The following is a 21,006-nucleotide window of genomic DNA, read 5'->3' on the forward strand; positions in this document are numbered from 1 at the left end:
GAGAAATTAAGCACTCAGAAAAATTGTTTAGAAATAGCATTGATGTGGATCATAAGGAATTAGCATTAACATATCTACTGTTAAGCTGTAAACACAAGTAGGAATCTAACATGAATACTTTATATGATTATTTTCAAAGATATCAAAGTATATAGTCAGTCTCACCTCACAGATTTTTGTGTCCTAGTCGATCCGCTGCATCGTCCATTGCCAAGGTGGTCGGAGTGTGTTCGACGAATGTGATACCAAAATGAATTGTAAACACGATATTCTTTGACACATCCATCTATGCCACAAACTACACGGAAATCTGGACTATGGCTATGTGCAGAATTAATATGACTCAGTAAGGATTTGAGGGTCAGACCCACAAAAACGAAGCAGATAACACAGCGCCAAATCATTTTGTTTCACTGGTCTGTGAACCGTTTCTCCCATAAAGCCAAGATGACCAGGATTATTCCATTAAGGGGTAGGAATGGCTATCCTAATTCGGTGCCTTATAACAGCTGTACTAAGTAATAGTACCGACATGTCAGTATTTACTTAATATAATCTAACTAAATAGTTAAATCTTTAAATATATAGAATTTTATAGATATAAAACAGCGAACTAAACCATTTCTGTACACAACCCCATACTCCTGAGTTGGTACAGTCCAGCTTCGCGCCTCTAGCTTCGCGCCTCAAATTTGGATTGCAGGATTAGTAATATTTTTGGGTCCGGGATACAGTGGTACAGTGTGAAGAAATTAAGGCATGCTATGGAGAAACTGGACGAAATAACAATTGCCACCCTGAAAGGTATGTGACTGTTTTGTTTTTTCTATGTTTTGTGTTCTGCTATGTTGCATGGTAATTCGCTAGCATGGCAGGCTATACCCGGTTGTTAGCTTAGCTTGTGCGGTTAGCTTAGTTGCATTAGCATATTTAAATATGCTAGTGCTATTACACTACATACATGGGTATTTCTGAAAACGGAGATTTTCCGTTTTCATTTTAAAAATAATCCCGTCCACACGGAAACGCAGAAATGAAGGAAAACGCTGCTAGGAACATGCCAAAGCAACAGGTGGCGATATATTCCTAACCGTGTAGAAATGTTGGCCAATCAGAAGTCTAGAAGCCTCGGTGGGAAATAGTAAAGAAAGATGGGGCATAGAAGCAGAACCCAGTCTGGAGGGACAGTAACTGTGTATATGTAAGTATTTAAACACTGCAGAGAGTACAATTAACAGTAACAGTATTGTAGAAATTCATTTCACCGAAACAATAACGTGGCGCACAAGGCCCACACCTTTGACGCTGCGTTTTCTCCGTTTTTCTCGTCCACACCTAAATGCAAAAAAGGAGTTTTCGAAAATATCCACCCTGGCAAGCGTTTTTAGAAATCTCCTTTTTCAGTGACTGAAAACGCTGTTTACGTGTGGACGAAAGGTGCAAGCGAATCACAAATATAATACTTTTTCCAGTCAATGGGAGGAAGGTAATTTAGAACCTGTGGAGCAGTCAGGAGGGAATATAATGGAATAGAGTATTGTTTTTAAATGGTAAATATTAAATTATGTTTCTTGTGCATCCTGTTTGTTACCCAAGCAAAGCTGTCAGCTGGCTTGCACATGAGGATGATGCAATGTAGTGATAATTGGAAACTCCTATTGCAGAAGCAAATGTTGGAGAAGACCTGCTCTCATCACTTTCACGAGATGACATCAAAGATCTGTTTCCTGGTCCTGAACATTTCCTCAGGCGTCGGGCTCTATGGCTTGCAGTGCACAAATGTGAAGAAGTAAGTTCTGTCCTATCGCTGTGTGACAAAACTGAGAACACACCAGCTTGTTTTATGCAGTTTCAAGTAATTCCACCAATACTCACTTAACAGATAGACAGTAGAATCTTCTTTAGTTTTGATTTAAATCAAGTGGCCCACACATTTATTAAATATACATATTTTTTATTGTTCAACACTTTACTGATATTTTGTTGTACTTTCTTTCATGTGTAGAGTCCTAAAGTTCTTGTGCAATTTTATGTGAAATTAGCCCCATGTACACTGTATTTTAGAACAAGACTGCTGCTGAAAAAATGCTAACAACTACTGGAGATGGTGACTTCTCCAGAGAGGAACCCAGCACTTCTAAGTTTGTGACTATGTCCAACCCAGAGTACATAGTCTTCACAGACAGTGAACTTGAGCAAGCTCGACATTCCTACTTTGAAAAGAAGCGGCTGGGGACAGAGTGTGCTGAACCTTTGTCAAAGGAACTCTTTTGTCGACTTGTAAGAAACACCATGACAAACATGATTTCGATAGCAAGAGCAGCTGAAGACTCCAGATACCCCAGCAAACATGAGGTTGATGCCATGGCAAAGCGATTAATGGAGTACTACCCAATGCTTAAAGAAACGTGTGGTGAGTGGGTAAGTAGCATTTGCTCAATACCACTCTGTGTTAATCATGAGTGATGTATCTTATCATCTTTTAATTTTTACCGTTTGTACCTGTTAGGAGCATGTTGCTAAAAAGCTAATGAAGAGACTCTCCAATGTCAAAAGTCCAAGGAAGGGCAAAAAACCTCCTGCGAAGAAGCCAAGAAAGGTTGGGACTGAAAGCGTTGCAAAAAGTGACAGCAGTGGGGAGTCCAGTGCATCAACTATTATTCTAGATAAATCACCAGTTAGATCGATGGGCACCCCAGTGCACCACCAGGATGGCAGTGATGAAGAATGTAAGTATAATATAATGCACCCTCTTATTACAGCCTGAGTGTAAATGTGGTTTGGACGATCCTTTTTTTTTTTTTTTTTTAATTCTGCTAACAATGGAACACAACTACTTCACTGTTTATCTTGGAATCTTTGTGTTCCATTTAATAGTGACAACTTCACAGGATTAATGAACAATTTTAAGATAGGTGGTTAGTTAATTTGTTGATCTAATTTACAGAAATATTTTGGTATTTTTGTATTATTGTTTTGCACCAATAACAGATATATAAAGCCTTACTGTGGCAATAAATGATTTACACACCTCTGCTCTGTGTGTTTAGCTGGTTCAGCTGACTTCTTTGACAGCCAAAAAACCCAGGCAAGACACTACAAGACACTTCAAGAAATATACAAGACCAAAAAACCGAACAAAGCTGCTGTTACCCAACTGCTGAACCTGGAGTTTGAGTCTAGAAGACAATTCATTAACTCTGATGCTATAAAGGAGCAGGACAGAGCAGTGAAGATACTAGAGGCATATCCTTGTTTCAGAGAACTGGACCATGTAAGCAGCACTTATTTCTTTTAGCCATCCTGTTATTCCTTTGGGGACATTTTGATATGATTTTCAAATTTCTTAAATACTGGCCCTCATGTTTAAATTGTTATCACTTATTGTCAAGACCAGATACAGAGCTAGACAGATCTATCTCAGTTGGGTTTCTGTCTGTATTTTTCAGGTCCTTGATGAGCTGCGGAGAATTATTCAACCATCCAACTTGAAATACATTTCTGAGATGAAGGATAGATGGGAAATCTTCTACTCGAAGGTGCAGTTTTATGGTGTCATGAAGAAAGTTATGAAGCCGCCAAAAACTTTGGATGGAGGTAATGCTACAGTATCTTGATTTGTCTACATTTATGCTTTGCAGATTACATTATTTGCAATGCTTAATGGTGTTGCCCTGTCTTATTTTTCTTTTTTCAAACCAGTGGAACATGCAGCAGCTGTGTTCAGAGCCCTTCCCGTGCTTTTCCCTTCCAGCACAGTACCACCTAAGAAGCTGGGCATCTGTAGTGAGGCTTTTTTCCATGTCCTAAAGGTAAGGCTGCAATATTCTATGTGTATATATTGTTGAATTTTGCAGTTACTCATGTTTTCATTTTATATATTTTACTGTGGAGTCAGTCAAATATTCTTAAAGTTCAGATCCCCATAACATGTTGATGTTAATAAAACCTACAAAAAAAGTTGATCTATTTTAAACTGTAATGCAACTCAAAAATTGTATTTCTTACGGTCTTGTTCTAATCCTCTTTCTTTCTGTCATGTAGACTTCAGAAGACCCTGAAGGCTACCTGCGTCAGCGACCCCTGGCTTGTCCAGTTCTGCTTGTCTCTGAAGGCAACTGCATGATAGCTGTTGGAACCACACCAGTGAGCACTTTTGACCGGAAGGATCTTAATGAGGGACTGCTCTATCTGATGGCATATTACTATGCCCTCCACCTCACATATCCAAAGTGCATTTCCACGCTGCTGTCTGTCTTGCAAACTGAAATACTCAAAGACTCCATCCATGACCGAGATTCAACCCCCTCTTACAAGAAGGCGCTTGGTGAGTGGAAGTCATTCATTGAGTGAGTCTCTCAGATGACAGACTCCATCTGCCTTGTTTATCAGACTCAGTGTTGGTCAGTGAGGTTGTTTTTTTTCTCTCTAGAAAAGTTGTTCAAATGTAAAACACATGTTTGTTTGTGTGGTCGTTAAACTTGTTCTTCTAAAATGTTATGTAATATAGGATTTGAAATAGTGATTGTTTTAAGCTTCAGCAAAATTTATTTTTGATACCAGCCATGAGTGTGTTATACTGTTATTATTCATGTTAAGAGTATCTGGAATATGCACTTCTTATATTGGCCATGTTACACAGTACCCTGCTGAAATGTATAATTTTAGACATGATTCTCCTGGAACAGACCTCAGTGAGTTACTGACCCATTGCTGTGTCAATAAAAGCGCAAAATCTAAGAGTGCTTTTGCTGTCTTAATTTAAGATGAATTCCCTTATTTTTAGTAGCTTTTTGAAGAGATGGTGTCTTATTCTCAGGAATTTTTGCTGATTATTGTTCTCAGAGTCGAAACATAATTCTTATAGTTAGCTCAATCAAGAAAGAAACAATTCAGTTTTAAGAAAATTTGTCCTATAGTAAGGTGTTTTTTTTATGTGAAAAATCTAAATTAAGGTGTCGAATCTTAAAGTAAGCAAATAATTCTTGAAAACAGCTTGTTCAAGAAAGCATAATACTCATTTTAGGTACAGATTTTCTAAATATCAAAGTATCTTTTACTTATAATAAGTCATATTTTCTTCAAATAAGCATACATTTTAGACAATTTTGTCTAGTTAAAAGGCATATGGCAGTTAGATTAATTTGCTAGTTTTAAGAATTCTAGTCAAGCAACTTTTGCTTACCCCATTGGCAGATTTTTTTGCTCAAAACAAGAAAATTTTGTCAGATTTAAGAATATTTGGCTTGTTTCAAGTATAGCTGTTTTTGCAGTGTGGGAGTTGAGCTTGACTCCATCCTCAACCCGAAAAGGCCCCACAAGCTCATCTTTGATGATACCAGCCCAAACCAGTACTCCACCTCCACCTTGCTGGCGTCTGAGTCGGACTGGAGCTCTCTGCCCTTTACCAATCCAGCCACGGGCCCATCCATCTGGCCCATCAAGACTCACTCTCATTTCATCAGTCCATAAAACCTTAGAAAAATCAGTCTTGAGATATTTCTTGGCCCAGTCTTGACGTTTCAGCTTGTGTGTCTTGTTCAGCGGTGGTCGTCTTTCAGCCTTTCTTACCTTGGCCATGTCTCTGAGTATTGCACACCTTGTGCTTTTGGGCACTCCAGTGATGTTGCAGCTCTGAAATATGGCCAAACTGGTGGCAAGTGCCATCTTGGTAACTGCACGCTTGACTTTTCTCAGTTCATGGGCAGTTATTTTGGTTTTTCCACACGCTTCTTGCGACCCTGTTGACTATTTTGAATGAAACGCTTGATTGTTCAATGATCACGCTTCAGAAGCTTTGCAATTTTGAGACTGCTGCATCCCTCTGCAAGATATCTCACTATTTTTGACTTTTCTGAGCCTGTCAAGTTCTTCTTTTGACCCATTTTGCCAAAGGAAAGGACGTTGCCTAATAATTATGCACACCTGATATAGGGTGTTGATGTCATTAGACCACACCCCTTCTCATTACAGAGATGCACATCACCTAATATGCTTAATTGGTAGTAGGCTTTCGAGCCTATACAGCTTGGAGTAAGACAACATGCATGAAGAGGATGATGTGGACAAAATACTGATTTGCCTAATAATTCTGCAATCCCTGTATGAGGATATTCGTTGAAAATTTTGATAGAACAGTAGCAGTATAATGTCCTTGTAAGTGGGTATCAGGCCCTTGTAGAGCAAAATTAAATATTTTGGTCTAAATAACCCAAAATGTGATGTCCACATATGTGGACGCCAGGTCTTAGGAATTGAATTGATTGAACTGATTGTTGTTGTCACAATCAGTGGGCGCAGACCGTGTGGAGGGTGTTTGGAGGACCCAGTTGCGGCAAAACCTTTATTGAACTCAAAGTGAGCCTTTATTGGGGCCAGTAAACAGTAAAGCAAAAATAACCAAACAAACTATGGCAATGACCTTAACAAAGAGCCTAAACTGGGAAACAGCTAAAGACTAAGACAACCTAAGACTAACTTGAACTGTACCTATGAGCTATGAACACGACATGAAAAAGCAAAGAACAGAATTCTGGACTGGCACATGAAAGACTATGAAAACATGACAGGAGCAGATTACTATGAACATGACCAGAACAGAGACTGAAAAACTATGAATCAGTACATATAGCTAGAGTGACAGGAATGGTAACAGACGACGCGACACAAACTGAATGAAACACAGGGACTAAATACCCACAGGGATGATCAGGAGAAGTGGAAAGGAAGAAGAACAGGTGACACATGAACCTAATGACAGGACAGGGGAAGTGAAACTAGATACAATGAACAAAGAACACCAGACTCTTTTAAAATAAACAGGAAACATGGAGACATAGACATGACACGAACTTGACAACAAGGACAGGTAGACACATGGACCAAGGAGACTTAGTATAGGGGAGATGACAAAAACAACTAAGAAACAAAGGTCTAAACTGCAACCTAGAAATTAACTAGATGAGCTAAACTGGAACACAAATGAATACAAAACATACATAAAAACTCAAACACAAGACATTTTAATTTTGGGAGGGGATTTCAATGTTCGACTCAATCTATCCTTAGAATCTTCAAACCTACATGACCCAGGACTAAACAAAATAACCAAAAATGTTAAATTAATTTTAAAGGATTTAGGGCTTATAGATGTTTGGAGAGATTTAAATCCCATAAAACAGGATTATACTTTTCTCTCTAACCTGCATTCATTCTATTCTAGATTGGACTATTTTTTTATGTTCAAAAAAGACCTTAACAGTGTGGATAACTGTAGTATAGGAGTGATGGATTTATCGGACCGTTTATAGCATCCTTCCATGCAATTGCGTTTGTCCCTAACCACCGGAAACCCTCACGTTAACTTTTATCGAGTGGAAAAAAGTTAGCGTTCATCCTTCAGCTGCACTGTGCTAATGTTATGCTAACATAGCTGTTTTGCTAGCGATCACATAGGACATCATTATATACCAGTTAGTCCAACTTCAGTAACCCTACAAAAGTCACTGCTGTTTAGTTTTCTGTCTTAATTTATTTTGGAAGTGATAGCGTTTTAATTTTTTCAGAAATCTCTCAGTCAGAACATGGCATATGATGTTTAGGTGGAAACTAGCGAGCTAACTTCCTGCTAACTTCTAACTCAGTTGAATTTAATATATTCTGTTTTCATGGATGCCTGGATGTTAAACTTAATTGTTACACCTGGTAAAGCAGCAACACTGATCATTTTATTAAAGATGAAAGAATTTAGACGGTTTTTAACTCAGTGATGCCGCAGTGTTCCTTTGACTTTGGGACCTGAAGCAGACATAGTTTTAGACCCAGCTTACTCCGCAAGGCTCCTGACTACGGCAGCCGTAGTGCTCCGGCAATCCATTAAGCGGTGCGCCTTCATAGCTTACCAAAGTCGTACTAAAACATTTTCTAAAACATTTTTTGACAGATTTCTGTCGAGGTCAGTAAGCACAACCAGAATTCATACACTGTTGATTTTTCAGGAAATTAAAGGATTTTAAGTGTGCCTTATAGTGTGTAAAATACGTTATACAGAAGAAAAGAATATATCGCGATATATATTGTTACCGCGCATGCTTCAAATTATACCGTGATATGGATTATAGGCCATATCACCCAGCCCTACTATGAGACAAGAGGGCAATCAGCAAAACTATTAGCCTATAAGTAAAAAAAAAAAAAAAACAATTAGAAAAGATAATTTACAAAATGAAAGAACCTCAAATGAACAGTATACTGTATAAATTGGAAGACATCCAGCTAGCTTTTCTAACATTCTACAAAGAACTATATGCACAATCTAGAGTAGATGATAAATGTATGATATCCTTCTTGGACTCACTCAACTTACCAAAGGTGACTGAAAATCAAAATGCAAACTTAATCAACAAAATATTCGAAATTGAAATTAAGAAGGCTATCTCAAACTCAAAAACAAATAAATCACCAGGACCGGATGGATTTCCAACATTACATATAATTGACTATGTAGTTAAACATAAAAATCAGAGGGTTCTTATTAGTTTAGATGCCAAAAAGGCTTTTGATCAGTTTAATTGGGAATTTTTATATACAGTTCTGGGGAAGTTCGGGTTTCTTCAGTCATGGTCATTCACGCATTATATAACTGCCCAAGGGCAAGAATTAAAGTTAATGGGGCACTTCAAAATCTTTTGATCTACAGCAGGGGTAGGCAACCTTTTTGATGATGAGTGCCATCTAAAATTTCCTCTGAAGTCAATGTGCCATATAATTGCATTAGCAATAAATTTAATAATGCTCTATATTAACAGTTACACACTATATAGAACAACTTTATAGAATTATATTTTTTCGCAGATGTTGGCAGCTATCAGCAAATAGTTATCAGCTATTTTGAAACAAAAAAAGACACTTTTTATCCAGTGTCCAGCGTTCAGACTACCTGATGACACTCATGTGAGAGAAAATCTGCTCACACAGACATGTAGAGCCAAATACTGTCAATAAAGGCCTCTGCAATGTTCTGAAGACAGTTAAACTTGTCAGGTAGTGATGTCCAGCAGGAGAAAATGCAAGCTCCATGAACATGCACAGCTGTGGATTCCAGCTGCATCTGTAGTACTGCAAAATTTGACCCCCACAGAGTCGAGCTTTTCAGTTCAATCAGCTGCATTTCGATGTCCTCTGTGTCCAGGCGGTTAATGCGAGACAAACCCAGTTGTTCATTAAACCTTTCTGGTTTGATTAGAAATTAAAACATTGGCTTCATGTCACAAGTTAAATTTTCCGGATAGGCAATGAGAGGGTGAAGACGCGTATGCCAGCAGCTCCTGCACCTGATTTGATGAAATTGCGATAATCATCAAAGGAATACATTTTTCTCCTACAAAGTAATACAGGGGTTGTGAAGAGTTCATTCTTCTCCAAATGCCACCAAAAAAACCAAATCCAAAGCAAGCAGCAACCGAAACGGCCGACTTTGGCGTGGCCTCGGCTGAAAATGACAGCATTAAAACCGGCACACCAGCCATCTCCGCATTTGAGGAGTATACACAAGGTAACAACAAGTGCTGTCAACGATTGCTTCTTTGGACACCAAGATAACTCAAATGAAAGCAGACATTTGTGATACCCTACGCGGGGAAATTGCGGGCTGAGGGCTGAAAATGATGAGACCATCTCAGCTTTGAGAACCGTAATGGAAAACCATAATGTCCAGCTGAAAGATTTATCAGAATCGGCGACAAATACTTCGAACTCCGTGGTGAAATTAGAAGAAAAAGTCAAACAACTTTCTAACAAAGTGGAACAATTGTCTGAAAAATGCATTGACCTGGAAGGGCGTTCAAAGAGGAACAATATAAGGTTAGCCGGGGTACCTGAAGGCAGAGAAAATGGACAGCATGTTAGAGATTTTGTGGCAAAGCTGTTACGAGATCTATTGGACCTGGATGAAACTCCGCTGTTGGACCGAGCACACAGAGCCCTGCGAGCGACCCCAGAAGATGAAGCCCCGCCACGACACTTGATTGCAAGGATACATTACTACCACACCATGGAAGAAATACTACGAAAAGTTTCTACCAGAAAGAATCTGGGTAGGGCGGTGGGGGGGGCGAGGGTTGGGGCCCATATCTTGACTGCATAAGTATGGAAAGTAATAGAATTAAGCCGCCTTAATTTATTCAAATGCAAGACAATGGAAATGTAAAGAATGTGGATTTAACCTTTTGTACATGGAATGTGAAAGGTGTAAATGAGCCTATTAAGAGAGGCAAAGTGTTATCACACTTGAAACCTCTTAAAGCGGATATTATTTTTTTACAAGAAACTCATCTGAAAAATGCAGCTCACAATAAGCTTATTGTGTAGATGGATGAAACAGGTGTATTATTCAACATTTTCTGCTAAAACTAGAGGGGTAGCTATATTAATTAAGAAAGATACCCCGTTCAAGCATACTTCCACCATAGCTGACAAGAATGGTAGATATGTATTAGTGACCGGGGAGCTGCACGCTACTCCGATTACCCTACTGAACATTAATGGGCCTAACCATGATGATCCAGAGTTCTACAGAAAGGTGTTCAGCTTAATTTCGGATATACCTAATGGTAATTTAATAATTGGAGGTGATTTCAACTTAGTGTTAGACCCATACTTAGATAAATCCCTCTCCAAAAGAACTACATCGTGTAAAGGTAGCAACTTTATCAAAACATACATGAACAATATGAATATCTGTGATGTGTGGAGAACTTTAAATCCATCAGGCAGAGAGTATTCCTTCCACTCTCCTGCACATAACAGTTATTCAAGGATTGACTATTTTTTGGTGGATGGAAAAATGCTCTCCCTAGTTCGTAATGTAACCTACCACAATATTATTATTTCTGATTAATTGCCCTGCCACCTGCTCCTTTGCACTTAGTGATCTCACTAAAGCATGCAGGACTTGGAGATTCGACCCACAACTACTGAGTGATTTAAAATTTCAACAGTATATAAGTTCTCAGACCTCTTTATTCTTTGATATAAACGATAATGCCGAGACCTCACCAGGCATATTATGGGAAACGTCTAAAGCTTATATTAGGGGGTCTGTGACAAAGTGGGTGAGAAGACCATTTGTCTATATTCTATATTCTTGTTTTGATTTAACCATATTTCACATGTAATCTGCAATAGGCAAACCTCTACTATCCCGGGTTTGTTTATGTTCTGCACTTTTACAGATTATATAATATAACATCTTGGTTTAAATCAATTCATACAAGTTTGTTAAGTTAACATGTTATTTATTTCAACTGTTAATTTGTATTGTTTAGAACTTACCTTACCTACCTGTCTTGCAGAAGCAAAAGGAGGAAATGTAGTTTTACTTCCTGCTTTATACCTTCTGGGTTCATCTGAGGTCACAGGAAGAGACCAAGTGCAGAAGGGGAAGAATTCTTGTAATTTAATAAAGTTGATTTTAGAGGGTTTATAAAGAAATAGATTTACTGTTGTGATATGTATTGATTACACCACAGAGTTTATGTTGCCAGTCAAGAGGAGTAGTAGAGGATTGAATATAATCATGTTCATCTTACCTACCTACTGAATGGAATAGTCCAGAGGAGAAATTGTTTGATTAAGTGGACTATTTAAGCAGACGAACTCAGGTGTTTCGAGAGAAAGGTTCAGGTCAGTGTAGCTGTGTGCAGTTTGACCTTAATTTCCGTTGATGTAAGTTCAGTTATGTTTATTTGAATTGAGTTAATTATAGAGTTGAGTTTCTTATTTGTTTCTTTGTAAAAATTGTTTGGGCCACAAAATGGTGAATAAATCACTTGCTACACTGGACAGTAGTGATGGGCAGATGAAGCTTCATGAAGCACTGAAGCTTTTCATCCAATTGGTTCACCCCAGCACAAAGCTTCTTGAAGCTTCATTTGCTCTAGTAGGACACCTACTGGATGTAAAAATATTAGTTGGCATGAATTTGAAGAGTGTGGCATTTTGCACACAGCCTGTAAATGTCAACAACAAAAGGAGTGTGTAAAACATGTATATTGTAGTGATGGCAGTATACTGTGTATATTTATACTGGCAGTATGGAAAATGATTATTTGGAAATGCTTAAAATGGAAATGATCATTTACTGTGAGGTGAGGTGTGGTTGGGTGTGGACAGTGGTTGTGCTCTTTAACGTTGAGGTATGGACAGCTACACACTGAGGCCTCAGTCCTGCCCATATTTTATTCAGTAAAAACTAAATATTCACTGCTTTTATAACCTTTAGTGGGGAGAACATAGCTAGGATTTAATGATTTAACAAATCTTTTGAATCCTCTCCTCCACAATGCTAAATGGCTGGGAGTCCTCAATCACCATGCTAACCAGGTCTTCATCTATTTGAGATTGTTCTCCTGAGGAAAGACAATAAAGACAAAGCACAAATATAAATATCACACACGTAACTTATTACAGCTGTATAATATTGTTATATCATTTAGTAACATTACTGCATGCTATATTACCATGGCATTTGATGGCTCACCTGGTCTTGCTCCACAATCGCTGTTCCCCTTATTCTCATGCAAAGCTCTGTAGTGCCTAAGCATGGATGAGGTGTTGTTGTTATATCCCAGCTCCCTGGCACATAGCAAACACTTCACCTTGTACAAAAGTAAAGCCGCGTAACATAAATTGTATTGCACCATCAGTGTTATGAAAATACATCTTCTGTAGAAATTTACATACCTTGTTGGGAGGAATAAAATCAAAATGTTCCCACACAGGGGAGGACATCCTCCTCTTCTTAGCTGGCTCCATTCTCTCCTGACTTTCTCTCCTCACTCTCATAAACCTCCAAACTGTCTCCAAACTCTCACTAACCGCAACTCTCCATCAAACACACTCACATTTTGATTGAAGTCTGAGGGGTTTGTATCGCTGTCATAGCTCGCGGCAAAGTTTGAACCGCTTCATGAACCAGTCACGTGGTACAGCCGGGCAGCGAGGCTTCGGACGTCATCATTTTCAGCTCCTCCCATAAATGAAGCAAGCCTCGATACGCGCATCACGGAAACGCCCCCTCAATTACTCGACACACGCTTCGAAGCCTCGATACAGAACGTCACATCACTACTGGACAGCATCAGTCTCCTGCACTTCTTTGACCGCTTAAGTCGAGTCCTACCACAGGGTCCATAATATCATATCAAGCTTCACGGAATAAAAATAATAAACTAGAACAGTTAAAATTAGAAAAAATAATCCATGATTTGGATAACAATGCAAAGGCTCCCTCTTTAGATAAGTACAACACTATTTGTGCATTAAAATATAAACTAAACCAGATATTAACTAGCAATATTAATAGAGCGTTCATTTTTGTAAGACAGAAGTATTTTGAATTTGGGGATAAACCACACAAGTTGTTAGCTAGACAACTAAAGAAGTTAGAAAATGACAGAACGATTCACAAAATTAGATCACGTAATGGAAACCTGGTCACATCGCATAGAGATATTAATGATAACTTTAGACAGATTTATGAATCTCTTTTTACCTCTCATCCCACTGCAGGGCCTAAAGATATGCAGGATTTTTTAGATAAGTGTGATCTTCCTGTGTTAGATCAGGTGAATCGCAATATTTTGAATGCCAAGATTAGAACTGAAGAAATCACTAAATCTATTGGTTTATTAAAAAATGACAAGAGTCCAGGTCCAGATGGGTTAGGGAATGAATTCTACAAACACTTCAAGATTAAACTTGTTCCATATCTATCTAAACTGTACAACCATGCATACAAAGAGGGCACCCTAGCACCAACTTTGAATGAAGCAATTATTATAGTACTCCCAAAAAAGGTAAAGTCTTGGAGGAAGTGGGATCATACAGACCTATTTCTTTATTAAACTCAGATCAAAAAATCCTGGCTAAAATACTAGCGAGTAGACTTAATACGGTAATAGATAAACTGGTACATCCAGACCAAACAGGCTTCTGTCAGCGGTGTGTGTGGAGGCGTGGAAGAGATTACCCAAACGCTGGACTCACGGTGCAGAAATGAAGAGGATTTATTGGAGGGTGAAAGAATAAAGCAGGAACGATGGAGTAGCTGGCTGGCTGACTGACTAACTGAACATACTGGCGGAGAGACACATTACCATCAGACGTACATCAATGACACGACAGAGAACTGGTGAAACCGAGGAACTTAAATACACAGGTTGAACGATGACAATGATTGGAAGCAGGTGAGTACAGGGCTGAACATAATCTGACTAATGACACGGGAGACAAGCTGACACGGGGAAAAAACAGGAAGTGAGAACATTAAAGTGGCGAACTAAACTGAACATGAACAAACTGAAATGACTGGGTCAACGACCCAGGAACCCTGACAGTACCCCCCTACAAAGGCCGGCACCCGACGGCCAAAAGAAAAAAAACCAGAACAGGGCGGGCGGAGGGGGCCCAGGACGGAGGGACGGAGTCCACACAGAGACAGTTCAGGCGGGCGGCCACGCGGCCCGAGGCCAAAACGAGACAGTTCAGGTGGGCGGCCACGTGGAAGGCAGCAGCGACCACTGAGCCGGTCCGGTGGGCGGCTGCAGCGGCCGAGATGAGACAGTTCCGGTGGCCGGCCACGTGGTCTGTGGCCGAGATGAGAAAGTTCAGGGGGCCGACCGTGCGGAAGGCAACGGCGGCCACTCAGGCGGTCCGGTGGTCGACCACGCCGGCGACGAGGAGAAGGCGGCCGAGGAGCAGCTGCAGGAGGCGGCACGGGAGCCGGCGGAGGCTGAGGAGCAGCTGTAGGACCAGGTGAAGCAGAAGCCGAAGCCGAGTCTGAGGCCGGACCAGGCGAAGCAGAAGCCGAAGCCGAGTCTGAGGCCAGACCAGGCGAAGCAGAGGCCGAGGCTGGACCAGGCGAAGCAGAGGCCGAGGCAGAGGCCGAGGCCGGACCAGGCAAAGCAGAGGCCGAGGCCGGACCAAGCGAAGCAGAGGCCGAGGCTGGACCAGGCGAGGCAGAAGCAGAGGCCGGGCCAGGCGAGCAGAAGCAGAGGCCGGACCAGGCGAGGCAGAAGCAAAGGCCGGACCAGGCGAGGCAGAAGCAGAGGCCGGACCAGGCGAGGCACAGGCCAAAGCTGGACCAGGCGAAGCAGAAGCAGAGCTAGGTGACAGCGAGGCAGCCGCAGCGGGCTCCTCGGGCCCTCCAGCTGATGAGGCATGAGGCTGGTGCAGTTCTCCTGAACCCCCAGCTGACGAGGAAGGTTGCTGGACGGGCTCCTCGGGCCCTCCAGCTGACGAGGCATGAGGCCGGACGGGCTCCTCGGGCCCTCCAGCTGACGAGGCATGAGGCCGGACGGGCTCCTCGGGCCCTCCAGCTGACGAGGCAGGTTGCCGGACGGGCTCCTCGGGCCCTCCAGCGAAAACGGTCTCAGAACCAGTGGGCACTGGAGCCCCTGGCACACACAGGACAGAACCAGCAGGCTCTGGGCGCTGTGGCTGCAGGTACGGGAACCGAACAGGATGGTGGACGGGCGACTGGACTACTGACTGGACAGGAGCAGACTGAGCTACAGGTGACTGGACAGGAGCAGACTGAGCTACAGATGAGTGAACTGACGGGGCAGGAGCAGACTGAGCTACAGGTGAGTGAACTGACGGGGCTGGAAGCTGAACAGCAGGTGAGTGAACTGACGGGGCTGGAAGCTGAACAGCAGGTGAGTGAACTGATTAGGCTGGAAGCTGAACAGCAGGTGAGTGAACTGATTGGACTGAAAGCTGAACAGCAGGTGAGGGAACTGACTGAATTGAAAGCTGAACAGCAGGTGAGGGAACTGACTGAATTGAAAGCTGAACAGCAGGTGAGGGAACTGACTGGAGTGGAGATGCTAAAGGAGGAACAGAGGTAGGCGAGGCTGACGACGGAGCTGAGGTTGGTGTGGCTGATGGCTGAGCTAATGACGGAGATAAAATTACGGCTTGGGCTAGTAAGGCTGGTGCCTGGGCAGGGGACAGTTCAGCTAATCTAACGAGGGATAGTGCGAGGGCGTGAAAGGCTGGGTCAGGAGGTGGATGAAGTGGGTTCAGCTGGTCGCTGATCAGCTGTCTCCCCCTCTTTCTCTCTTCTCCTCTCTCTCGCCACGGCTGAACTCATTATGGGTTCACGCCCTTGGCCCACGCCCTCGGAGGAAGAAACACCTGCGCCTCATCAGTGTGGTATTTAAGACGGGAAGCAACGGCTGGTCTTCGCTGGATCGTTGTGAGAATCGCGTCAGTGAAAGTCGAGCGCCCCAGCAAGTATTTTCCCATGCAGTGTGTGTTTAGCATTTAACAAGCGTCTCTTTGTGTACAGATTCCCTGGACTGTTTACCTGGTGTGCGAGTGGATTCGTGTCTGGATTGTGTGGAGAGAAACGAGCGTGTTCCCCTGGATTTTCCCCGGACCCCTGCCCCCCTCACCTTTTGTACATAGGACTGCCCCGCACCCTTGTAAATAGCACTGCCCCGTATCTGTGTATATACACTCATTGGACATTGTTCTGTAATAAATTCTCTTGTGTACATCATCCCCGGAGTCCTACGCGTGAGTCCACCTTGTACGTCGTGACAGTCAGGCATCATATCGGCTAAGATGAACAGGCACATGGGTCAATACATGAGTGGGGCACGGAAAGGGATTGGCAAGAATACCAGAGGCGCAAAACACCAGCTACTGGTAGACAGACTGCAAGACCAGACTGACCAACCTGTGCACTGCCTGGATTGATTACAAAAAGGCCTATGACTCAATGCCCCACAGCTGGATACTGGAATGCCTAGAATTGTACAAGATCAACAGGACCCTAAGAGCCTTCATCAGGAACTCAATGGGGATGTGGCGTACAACACTAGAGGCCAACTCCAAGCCCATAGCACAAGTCACCATCAAGTGCGGGATCTACCAAGGAGATGCTCTGTCCCCACTGCTGTTCTGCATAGGCCTGAACCCCCTCAGTGAGATCATTAACAAGACTGGCTACGGATACCGACTACGGAATGGAGCAGTTGTCAGCCACCTCCTGTACATGGATGACCTTATGCTGTATGCCAAGAGTGAACGAGACATTGATTCACTGATCCACACTACCAGGCTATACAGCAATGACATTGGAATGTCGTTCGGACTGGAGAAGTGTAGTCGAATGGTAACAAAGAGAGGGAAGGTAGTCAGAACTGAGGGGATTGAACTACCAGAAGGCAACACTGGAGACATAGAGGACAGTTACAAGTACCTGGGGATCCCGCAGGCGAATGGGAACCATGAAGAGGCCGCTAGAAAGGCTGCAACCACCAAGTACCTGCAGAGGGTCAGGCAAGTCCTGAGGAGTCAGCTGAATGGTAAGAACAAGATCCGGGCCATCAACACCTACGCCCTGCCCGTGATCAGGTACCCTGCTGGGGTAATAGGCTGGCCAAAGGAGGAGATAGAAGCCACTGACATAAAGGCAAGAAAGCTCTTTACCATGCATGGAGGGTTTCACCCCAAGTCCAGCACCCTGAGGCTGTACGCTAAGCGGAAGGAAGGGGGGCCGGGGACTGGTGAGTGTCAGCACCACAGTCCAGGATGAGACAACAAACATCCAAGAATACATTGGGAAGATGGCCCCAACTGACCGAGTGCTCAGTGAATACCTCAGGCAGCAGAAACCCAAGAAAGAGGAGGGAGACGAGGAACCATCATGGAAGGACAGGCCCCTGCACGGTATGTACCACCGGCAGATAGAGGAGGTGGCTGATATCCAGAAATCCTACTAGTGGCTGGACAATCATTACCTTCTGGAATGTTTTAAGCCAGGCACCCACACCTCCACTCCGCTGCATCTCAGCCACTATCGCTCTGGCAGCAACGGCGCTAGAGCCAGAGCAGGGGAGAACAAACCATTTTGGGAGGGGGGTAGGGGTTATCTATACTTTTGTTGTTAAAATGTTCCATCTCAATTAAGTACTGTATGCTGTTTATATTTTTAGTAGTGTGTCCCACAAACAGCAAATATTGTCAAAAAAAGTAAGAAATCTTGGGTGGTTCTTTGATTCCCGACTATGTTTGCTACCCTACAATCCGTCCTGCTTCCTTGGAGAGGAGGTTCGTACACCACAGAATTCTTCAGGGCAATGAAGGATTAGGCTAAGTGCAGTGAGATTGTATCATATATATATCCTTGATCATAATTGATCAGTGGTCCATTGTGGTATCAATCAGACCACTGGTCTTTGATAATTATGATTGACATGGCAGCACTGAATGCACATGTGCTGTATCAAGCATGCACCGGGACAAAGGAAAGACGGGTGGACTTCCTGGTGGAGCTGGATTCATCATTGCTGGGAAGAAGGCAAGAAAAGAACAGTTGCTTCGGACACAACCCTCCACACCTAGCCCTGGAAAAAGAGCCATGTGTCAGGTCAAACACAAATGCAAGAACAATCATGCCACTGTGCGATGTATTCACTGCTACAGATACACATGTGGTAAATGCAGACTACAGATACCATGGCAGTGCCAGGATTGTGAGCGATTGCTGAAGATGTTGAAATGTACTCACTCACTTTTTATTATTATTTGTAAATATGTGTACAAATGGTTGGGGTTTTTTTGTACTGTTTTTATCAATAAATCTCAGCAACAAAGGAAATACACCCATGTCTGTTGATTTCTCCCTAAGATGGCAAACTGAAACACAAGTTTCCTTGTGGCTCAGGAAACTAACCACTCCAAGTTGGTGACTTTTGGGGATTTATTTTCCTGGATGATTGAGAATGCATCAAGACGAACACAAAAGGAAGTTCACCGCTTTTAGCAGCTCCCCCCCCCCCCCCCCCAGACAAACAAAGAGGCAGTTGGCAGTTAGAAATTAGCAATCCTTCACACACCCCCACTCCCCTCCAGAATTCTCAGGTAACAACCTAATTTACATATGAATGACTAGCCAATTTAGCTTCCACTTGGCTGAACCAGCCATTTGGCTTGTTGGGTCTAAAGTCAGACCCCGCTGATCCCAGAACTTATTCCCGTGAAAGAAAAACAAGGCAAACGGCGATCGATCGTTTTACTCGCAAGGGAGGCCTTGTCGGTATCTCAGCTCATCACAATTGACGACGGCCCCCTCTCGCTCCCTTTTATTGACAACGTTCACACAATAAACAATAGTTTACAACACATACCTTCCCCACGTAACCCCCCTTGGTTACAAAAGACAAGGCACTGGGTGTGTGTGTGTGTGTGTGTGTGTGTGTGTGTGTGTGTGTGTGTGTGTGTGTGTGTGTGTGTGTGTGTGTGTGTGTGTGTGACCCTGCTGATCAAAGGGTCATATAACATATGACGCACAGCAGGAACATCCTTGGTCATAAAGAGGGTAGTCTCCCCCACACCCTAGATGGTTCACCCTAGATAACACAGTGAAGCCATACAAAGGGGAGGAAGTTTGCCAACATCAAACAAGGGTGTTCCTGTGATAAAAAAACACTACCACCCCCCCTCCCAGAATCTTAAGGATCTGGGGAGGGGAGGACTAAAAGAATACTTTAAAACTATGTACAAATGATAAACATAAAAATGACAAACATTTAACATTTCAACTTAATATGGCTGGTGGCGGGTTTTAAAGGTAGAAGCCTGGGACTTCCAGTAAGGGGGGAAAAGGGGGCACAGAGTTGCTAGATTGCAAATCTCTCATCTGCTAAGCGCCGCAGCAAACATCGGCACCGAGTTGCCAGGTTCTCGGCTACTCATCCCTCCTCTGCTAAACTCCACAGCAAACGTTGGCACCAGGTCGTCAGGTTCTCAGCCACCTATCCCTCCTTCACAAAATTCTGCCGAAAACCTTGGCACCGAGTTGCCAGGTTTCCAGCCTCTCACGCCTCCTCGGCTAAACTCTGCAGCAAACCTGAGTTGCCAGGTTCCTTTATCCCTCATTCGCAAAAGCAGCAGCAGCTTTTCTACCATCAGGTTGGCAGTTCTCTGCATAGACAAAATAAATTGTAAGGTTCACATAATTGAGGAAGGAGAGTACAAACAACGAGGTCCAGAAGATCTTGGTCAAACAATTGATTTTAATGAATACACGCGTGGGAAGATGACTCTGTACGCAGACAGGAATTAATCTTCGACTTAATCAAAGCATACACAGATTTTTATAGCATCAGGGTTTGAATTAATGACGCCCCTTCATACGTCACAGACAGAATATATACATACGTCAAATCAAAACCACAATGACTTTTAACACAGTTTAAAAGAACATTGTCTTCTATCTTCATGGCCGGTACTTCCTGTCACTGCCGGATGCTCTCTTGTCGTCTTGACACCTCAGCAGCAGTTCTGCGACAAACTGCTCTTTTTGCAACCCCAAGCAAAACATGATTAAACTTCCACCTATAAATGATTCTCTCTAACTGAGTGTGTGTGTGTGTGTGTCGTCCTCAAATGCTCTCTCATCTCACCCGTTGCACTTCTGACCTTTTACCAGACCAGAGGCTCATCCTTATGTGTAATAACCTAACTGAAACTACATGTACTATGTTGAATAAATGTTTTAATCAAGAACCTCTACTAAGAGCTTAATAAAAGAATATAAAAGTATAACAGACAATTTGAATAACCTAATAATTCAAATAGCCTCGTCTAACCTGCTCCTCAGAATAACTTAAACTCTGCTTTCACTTCTGCAAACTCTCTGCAACTTCCTGTCAACTCCTGCAACTTAGTCTTTCTGAAAGACACACACTGTTTAAACCTCCGAATGCAATATCAATACTGTAAATTATATTATTAATACAATGGTAATGATGATGATTATTTAACAATAGCAGTAAAATAATTTCCCTGCTCCACAAAATAAATAAGCAAAAAAGCACCAGGTTGCCAGGTTTTCCTTCATCCCTCATTTGCATGCAGCATCTAGCTTCCCTACTACTGAACTGCCAGTTTCTCTGCATCTATAATTGCAAGCAGCAGCAAACCCTTCTAGCA

At 42.5% G+C, this 21,006-nt stretch overlaps 2 protein-coding genes across 2 annotated transcripts in view; both read left to right on the forward strand.

Moving 5' to 3' along the window:
• LOC113013133 (voltage-gated potassium channel subunit beta-2-like) overlaps window positions 1-21,006 on the forward strand; it is a 280,115-nt gene that overhangs the window by 39,531 nt on the left and 219,578 nt on the right. The window lies entirely within an intron of this gene.
• LOC113009872 (uncharacterized) lies at window positions 447-4,740 on the forward strand. Its single transcript, XM_080295015.1, has 8 exons — window positions 447-804; window positions 1,665-1,789; window positions 2,065-2,421; window positions 2,510-2,729; window positions 3,051-3,274; window positions 3,450-3,597; window positions 3,703-3,812; window positions 4,045-4,740. The coding sequence occupies exons 1-8, from the start codon at window positions 765-767 to the stop codon at window positions 4,351-4,353; spliced, it is 1,533 nt and encodes a 510-aa protein (XP_080151141.1). The 5' UTR covers window positions 447-764; the 3' UTR covers window positions 4,354-4,740.

This window comes from Astatotilapia calliptera, chromosome 20 (genome assembly GCF_964374335.1).
Source record: "Astatotilapia calliptera chromosome 20, fAstCal68.1, whole genome shotgun sequence".
In the NCBI taxonomy this organism is placed as follows: domain Eukaryota; kingdom Metazoa; phylum Chordata; class Actinopteri; order Cichliformes; family Cichlidae; genus Astatotilapia; species Astatotilapia calliptera.